Source organism: Cyprinus carpio, chromosome B2 (genome assembly GCF_018340385.1).
Source record: "Cyprinus carpio isolate SPL01 chromosome B2, ASM1834038v1, whole genome shotgun sequence".
Lineage (NCBI taxonomy): Eukaryota > Metazoa > Chordata > Actinopteri > Cypriniformes > Cyprinidae > Cyprinus > Cyprinus carpio.
Window position 1 is genome coordinate 20,880,002 of NC_056598.1, and position 8,432 is coordinate 20,888,433.

The window sequence follows — 8,432 nt, forward strand, 5'->3', positions numbered from 1 at the left end:
GTTGCTAAAGCTATTTTTGTGTAATAGATGCAATTCTGTATATCAGGTTTTTGTACATTGTTACTGAGTTTCCTGTCACTGTGGGCTGCAGGGCACAGTAGTACAGAGCAGAGTCTGATACAGTAGCAGAGAAGATCACCAGATCCACACATTTGATTTCTTTTTTAGCTTCTGAAAATAGTCGTAGTTCGGGCTCAGATTTGCTAGAATATTCAGTGACAAAAAGTAAAAACTCAGGTTTTGCTCCGGGATACTGGCGATACCACTGGATAGTAACACTAGTGCCACTAGTGAGACTGTAGTTACAGGACAGAGTCATATTTTTACCCTCAGAATCATGTTTTTCTGGAAACCATGGTTGTATTGTGTCACTAAAAGAATTTCCTGTGGAAAAAAAAAAAAAAAAAAAAAAAAAAAAAAAAAAAAAAGATTTATACGCTGCATATGTAACACTAAATGGATTTTAAGGGATTTTTTATCATAAGCATATTACTTAAAATAATATATCTTACCCATGCAAAGTTGAATTATTATCCAGTTAAAGAGAAACATGAAGTCAGAAAGACAGTAATGGCAAAAATAGTATTTGAACAACTGTCTGTCTCTTTCGCACACTCTCAACAGCGTGAATAAACTCCACCCACTGCTAACAGCAGTGAAAAATATGCTTATGTTAAAACTGTATGTTTATTATATCTCTTATATCTTGTCCAGATGTTTATGTGTTTCAGTCGAAGTGCAGAGCACAGTAGTAAACTGCAGAGTCAGACACATGCACATCCTGGATTGACAGAGAAACTGAGCTTGAGGATTTGTTGAGATCTGCGTGAAATCTCTCCTCGAATTCTTTTTCACTGCTGCTTGATCCAGTCGTGAGTTTACGGAGCATGTAAACTGGGAATCCGTTGGTTTTATGTTGGTACCAGTAAAGATTAGGGTATTGGTCACTGGTACTGTAAGTGCAGTGAAGTTTAACCATCTCATGTTCAGAAGCAGTTTGAACTCTTGTTGGCTGATTGAACAGAATCCTGTGTATTGCACTCTGTCAAGAAAAAAAAAACACAGATATACTGTATATTCTTATGTAATGATGATGAACTATGTTAGATTTTAATTGAATTGTTACGTACCAAGAACTACTGCCAGTAAAATTAATTCCTCAGCCAGATTAACATAGTTTATGTGCAGCAGGCAATATTAGTCTGAAGGCTAACAGTGCAGAAATCTGTTTGCAGAGGATATAGCAGGGACTTCATAATTCAGCATCATAGATTATGCCACACAGTGGCCAACTTCTGAAATTATATTGTTTTCATTCAATTATAAAGGGTCCTTCTCAAAGACAAAAGCTGAAATAATTGTAATGCAAACAAGACCCTTTGTGACTTTTTTTTTTTTTTTTTTTTTTTTTTTTTTGCTTTTTATAATTTTTTTAACAAAACAAATGATTTTATAATGCATCATTCTTTCTTGCAGCAAGAAATATAAAAAACAAAGTATTACAGAAATTACAAAGACCCTTTGAGTAAAAGCATTTACTAAAAGAATAATATATTATGCATATGGCTTTGGTTTGTTGAGGACTAGATTTGAGCATGACAATAGTCTGTGTGTCAGTTGGAGAAGAAGCTCTGATGTCACTGCCAAAGCCATGAAAATAAACCCAACAGACTGAACGATAATATATCAGTATAGGCTGGATACTGTTGGAGAGGCAACAGAGCCATGAAATCAGCAGGAGTAGTGCTGAGAGACACAGTCATTAGAAGAAGTAGAAGGAGTCCTAATATTGAAAAAGACAAATCTTCCCTCTACTGGCTCCCTGTTTTACTGCATGACAAGTAATAAAGAAATTATATTTTAGAATGTGTTTGTGTATAAAAGGAACCGCAAAGAATGTAATACTGCATTGTTGGTGCTTTTTGGACGTTTTTTTTTTTTTGTATGTCTAATTCAAACTCTCTATGTGTTACCCCATATTTAATTACATTCAGGGCTGGATATATAATGGTTTTGATTGTGGTTTTCAAAAGAGCTTCAGGTTTTTGTATGACAACTATTCTGTTTTGTATCACTGGGCTCCTACTCTTAAAGCACAATAATAGAGAGCTGAATCTGACAGACGTACATCAGTAATAGTCAGTTCAGTGGATGTACGTGATGTATCTGAATTAAATTGACCATCAGAGGTGTGTGTATCAGAACATGATCGGGCACCTTTGAATAATAAATACTGTGGTTCTCTGATGGGTTACTGTCTGTACCAGTAAAGCACAACATAGTCACTACTTGTACTATATGAGCAGATTAGCTTGACCATTTCTCTTTCTTGAGAGTTTTTTTTCTGTCCCTTTATCTGGCTCAATGTTGTCTCCAGCCACCAAACCTGTCAACAGTAAGCACGTATATAACTGATTTTTGATTTGTGAAAGCCAAGTTGTCAAAATAATATTGGAAACACATGTCACAGCATGTTTTACAAAATAGAAATGACCAAAATAATATCAACATAGCCTTTTGTGTTTGAGATTTTAAAAGATCATACATTTTTATGTACATAAATATTTTTGTCAATTGTTCAGTAAATAATGTATACCTGTTCCCACAATGACAATCAGTATAAAGCATCTGTCCATGTTCAATCAGATCAGTTCAGTTCTCTGTTGAGTCTCTCTGTGCTCTGAGCTGTAAGTCACTGCGGATCGGTCAGAAACACACACAGGAACTTCCTGCAACATAAAGGCATGGCTTGCATATTGGACTGTTTAATTTCCCCATATTTGTCATGATCATGGAAATATCAACTGGTGAAAATATATTTAAAAAAATATTTTGCAGTTGTATATTCTCACTGTTTTTTATATATTATATAACTTGAAATGTAGCATTATCTCCATGTGAATGTGTGTGAAGTGTGAACACTGCCATTGTGTGGCATAAATGATCCTGCCCCTTATATTGCACACGAGAATAATTTGAGATGTTTTGATGTTTGCCACATTTGACTGTTTTATGAATTACAGGACATTCTAAATTGATTTGTCAACTAAAGGACAATATTGTAGGGATTTAATTCACTTACTTTTAGACTGTTCCTTTGTTTTTGATTGTTTTACCAATAGACTGATTAAAGTTGTCTACCTTTTGATTTAGGTAACTGCCTGAGATTTATTCACTGTTCCTGTTATTTCTCTGACTTATTATTGTAATGGGTAGTTACCACTTTCTCATTGTCTTTTTTCTCTTTCTCTGTGTTCCTCTCCTCTCCCATTGTAAAAGGTTTTTGTAGGAAACTGATGTGTTTCCTGTCACTGTGGGTGCCAGAGCACAGTAGTACAGAGCAGAGTCTGATACAGCAGCAGAGGAGATATTCAGATCCCCATGGATTTGTTTCCCCTTTTTCTACTTTAACCGAGAATCTTGGATCTACATCAGACACCTCAGCTTGTTTTGCACTAGCAAAGGATAGTACAAGAAATTCAGGTTTTGATCTTTCATACTGACGGTACCAGTGGATATAATCTGTAGCTCCAGGTGAATGACTACAGGACAATATAACATTTGAACCCTCTTCATAAGCAACATCGGTTTTGTTTGGTTTGATGACATTTCCAAAGACAGCAGCTGAAAAAGAAAACATTTCTTCTTAATGAAATGTTTTAAATGAAACAGAAAAGTTAATAATAACCAAATTAGTACCTGCTGAGGCACAAAACAGAATAACTGAATGAAGATCCATTGTACAAGTGTTCACTCTGAATAGAGTCAGAACGAATGTCTCTTTGAGACACAATTAGATCATGTCAGATCTGTGAACACTGAGTCCCTCCTCTATGAGCAACATTATACCCAAGTTCTTGTTCTCTGCTGCAATTCCTAGTGAATCTCTGAGAACACTGCCATCTTGTCACATTATACTGGCACGCCGGATCTGTTTCCTACCTTGTTGTGATTTGATCTGAACGGAAACAGCGTATCCGTGTGACGCAGCTGACACAGAACAGCATGTTGTTTACGTCCAGCGGATATTCTTCAAAATGGCACCAAGGATATGCGGAGGAGACGAATTGTTGCATAAAGTCTTTATTTTTTATTTTTGTGCACAAAAATTATTCTGGTAGCTTCGTATAATTGCGGATGAACCACTGATGTGACATGGATTATTTTACAGATCTCCTTGCTTCTTTCTAGATATTTCAGTTGCTTTGTTTCTATGCAGGGTCAGACAGCTCTCAGATACCATTAAAATATCTTAAATTTGTGTTTCAAAAATGAACAAAGGTCTTAAGGGTTTGAGACATGAGGGTGAGTGACAGAATTTTCATTTTTGGGTTAACTAACCCTTTAAATTAAAATAAGAGGAATTTGTTGCATAAACATTGATTTAATATTGTATTCATGCAGGGAACTAATGACACATTAAAACTGAATATATTTAAATTTTTTCTTTCTGGTTTACTTTTATGCTGTAAATTAATCTACTTCACAGGTGTTGCCACAAACTTAATTACATTCAGGGCTGGATAGATTATGGTTTTGATTGTGGTTTTCTCTATTAGTTCAAAGTAAAAAGAGCTTCAGGTTTTTGTACGACATTCTTCATGTTTTGTATCACTGGGCTCCTACTCTTAAAGCACAATAATAGAGAGCTGAATCTGACAGACGTACATCAGTAATAGTGAGTTCAGTGGATGTTTGTGTTGTAGCTGCATGAAACCGATCATCAGCGGTGTCTGCAGCACTCAGTGATCGAGCACCTTTATATGCTAAAAACATAATTTCCCCATGTAGATACTGTCTGTACCAGTAAAGACGAACATTATTGCTGGTTTGTGATGTACAAGCAGCTCAGCTTGACAGTTTCTGTTTCTTTTGTGATAACATTTTTCTCTTTATCTGGCTCAATACTGTCCCCAGACACCAAACCTGTGAGCAAAAAGCAGAATTTACAGTAAACCAAACACATTTCCAACACAAGACACTGTGCAAACAGTAAAAATGACTAAAAGAAGTTTGTTTAAAACATTGTGGAGATTTAGATTCCACTGTTTCTTCATTTTCTGAATAATTAATGTACCTGTTCCCATAATAACAATGAGTATAAAGCATCTGTCCATGTTGAGTAAAATCAGCTCAGTTCTTTCTTGAGCCTTTCAGTATTCTGCACTGTGTGTGAGAAACTGAAGGTGGTAAAGACACCCAGGAACTTCCTGCTCGCTGTCACATGATGCTGTTTGCTTTGAATACAAACTGCTCAAATAAGCACAAATTATCTATCTATCTATCTATCTATCTATCTATCTATCTATCTATCTATCTATCTATCTATCTATCTATATAGCAGCTTTTATCCTCATGCAAGGAAAAAGAAAGATCCATGTGTGCGTTTTCTCAAGAGCAGCCCTGTGGTAGAAATGTGCTTGCACATTGTGATTATCATTTAACACTTTTTATAGCATATAGAACCTACTGTATTATATTACTTAGAAAAAGTGGAGTGCACAAAGTGAAGGACAGTACTGTATGTTGTATCAATGTCAATTTAAGACTGTATGATATTCTTGCTCGCTCTCACTGGGTAAAGGGTTTTTGTAGAGAACTGATGTGTTTCCTGTCACTGTGGGCTGCAGAGCACAGTAGTACAGAGCAGAGTCTGATACAGCAGCAGAGGAGATGATCAGATCCACATGCTTTTGTTCCCGTTTAGTGAGTATAACTGAGAGTCTTGGATCTACGTCAGATTTTTCGGTGTTTGTTGCACCATCAAAGATGAGCACAAGATGTTTCAGGACCTGATCCGGGATACTGACGGTACCAGTATAGATAATCTGCAGAGGAATAACTACAGGATAATGTAACATTTAAACCCTCCTCAGCAAAAAGCTCTGTTTCGTCTGGTGTGATGTTTCCAGAGACAGCAGCTGAAAAAGAAGAGGTACATGTTTAATGAGATCTGTTTTAAATAAGCTAATCAAAAGAAGAGGTACATGTTTAATGAGATCTGTTTTAACATGCCAGACTATAGAAGACAAAAACTGAAAAGACATCCATTGTGCTGTGCACTGTGTTCACTGGAAGACTGAATTGTTTCTACTCCAGTCTTATTTGATTAGATTGTGTCAGATCTGTGTAGACCCTCCTCTCTGTTTACATTTCACTCCTGGAGAACAGAAGAAAGATACAATCAGTTACAGTCTAATGTTTTCTCCTGATTTTCATGCACTATGGATGGGTGTAATATGTCAGAAAATTGATTTATGATGATTAGGGTAATTTTTATTAAGAGGGTAATTCATGTTTTGATATTTTATAAAGAGCACAGTTTTGTTGATTGTATCATAGCAGCTCAGTATTGTATGCTGTCCTTAAAATTGCAGGGAATATAATTTTATTTAATTATATTTTAATACATTTAATATTGTTTTTTGCAACTTAATATATACTGTAACTAAATATTTTTGATTTCTCAAACTGTATGCATGTGCTCAACACTTAAAGTTTTTAGTGTGCAGTATGAAACATATTGGCTCATTTTCAAAGATATTTAAGTATTCTCTTATAAATGTCCTCCTATAAACAGATTTGTCTTCTCAGATGTGTCAGGTTTTTGTACAGTGGTTTTGTGTTTCCTGTCACTGTGGGCGTCAGGGCACAGTAGTACAAAGCAGAGTATGTCACTTTAGCAGAGGAGATCTCCAGATCCACATGGTTTTGCTTTTCTTTGTTGGGTTTAGCAGTGAATCTGGGATCTATATCAGACTTCTTAGCTTCTGTTGCACGATATGTGATGGTTACGAGGAATTCAGGAGCTGATCCGGGATACTGACGGTACCAGAATAAAGACTGTGCAGATGAATAACTGCAGGATAATGTAACACTTGAACCCTGAACAGCAAACTCCTCAGTTTTAGTTGGTCTGATTTCATTTCCATATGTGGTACCTGCAAAAATAAATCAATGTTTACGAATGTGGATATTTTAGTGTGTCAAGTGTGAACAGTAATTTTTTTCAGTGGCATGAATACTGTATGAATAATGCAACAAAATTAAATACTTACAGGTAAAGACAAATAGCAGAATAATAGATTGGGGTACCATTTTCTGTGTTCACTAATGCAGCTTAAATGAGCTCTGCAACAGGCACTGGAGAGTTTTAACAGAATCACAATGATTTAACAGGATCACAATGATTTAACAGAATCACAATGAGTGCCAGTGCTTAGAGCTCCACCTCCTCCAGCAGAAATATAACACATTTCAAAAGTCTTGAAAAGGGAAAATAATAGCATACATTACGGTCTAACTTCAGTTGATTTCCCAAAACACTCAGAGCACAGTAATACACATGAAGGTTTAGATTTTTTTTTTTTTTTATCCTTTGTAATGAATACACTCTGAAAAGATAAAAGAACAAACTTTGTGATGGAGGTTGATGATTATTCATTATGAACAGTTGTGGAAAAACGGGTTTGTATATCCATTTGCTGGGTTGGTCATGATGGAAAAATTTAAGGTCCACTAAAATGTGGCATTTAACCAAACCTTTGCAGCTTAAAGTTTTGATGTATTCTGGTCATTGAAAATATAGCAGCATTTGTGTTGTGCTGTAGGTGTTATTACGGTGTTGTGAAATATCTAAAGTTTTAAGAAAAAATAGATCAAAATAGTAAACAGCAGAAAAATATGAAAATATGCTGAAAATATGAGGATATTACATTATTTGCTGTAATTATTATAAATCACATAATGTAGGCATTTAATGTAGTGTTATTTAATGTTATAAATATCTGTAAACAAATACTGAAATTCATTTCACATTTGTTAAATATAGGGACAGATTTCAAAAAATGAGAGAGACATTATTTATTTTTTTAGGTTGGTCTTGCGTCGATTAGATTAGATTAGATTAGATTAGATTAGATTAAACTTTATTGTCATTGCACATGTAAGATACAAGGCAACAAAATGCAGTTAGCATCTAACCAGAAGTGCAATAAGTAGTAAGTACAGGATATACAGTGTCTACAATATGTTACAAATGTATAATAAATATACAGATAAGGCAGTGCTATGGACATAATTTACAGATTTTTAAATACTTTCAGCATGATATACAGATGGGTGTACTATGAACATACTATACAGATGGATTGTGTAATAAGTGTATGTACACTATAAGCAGAAACAATGAGCATATGAACATTATTTACACTAGTGCAATGGACAGCAAAAAAGTTTTTTGTTTGTTTGTTTGTCTGTAAGCCAGATGTAGTGATGAGGAGGGGTGAGGACTGTGTGTGTGTGGGGTGTGGGGTGTGGTGCTGGTGGTGGGTGGAGGTGGGTGTCAGAGGGCAGAATTCAGTAAGGAGACAGCTGTAGGGAAAAAGCTGTTCCTGAGTCTGCTAGTCCTTGTCCGGAGGCTCCTGAAGCGC

The 8,432-nt window shown here is 35.5% G+C and overlaps 1 protein-coding gene across 1 annotated transcript; it reads right to left on the minus strand.

The window, feature by feature from the left end:
* Positions 1 to 5,537: 5,537 nt before the first annotated feature.
* Positions 5,538 to 6,948, minus strand: LOC122136309 (the record flags this gene model as incomplete). Its single annotated transcript, XM_042719163.1, has 2 exons — positions 5,538 to 5,842; positions 6,579 to 6,948. Coding segments are annotated over 2 exons (675 nt in total), but the record flags the coding sequence as incomplete, so codon positions are not given.
* Positions 6,949 to 8,432: the final 1,484 nt, after the last annotated feature.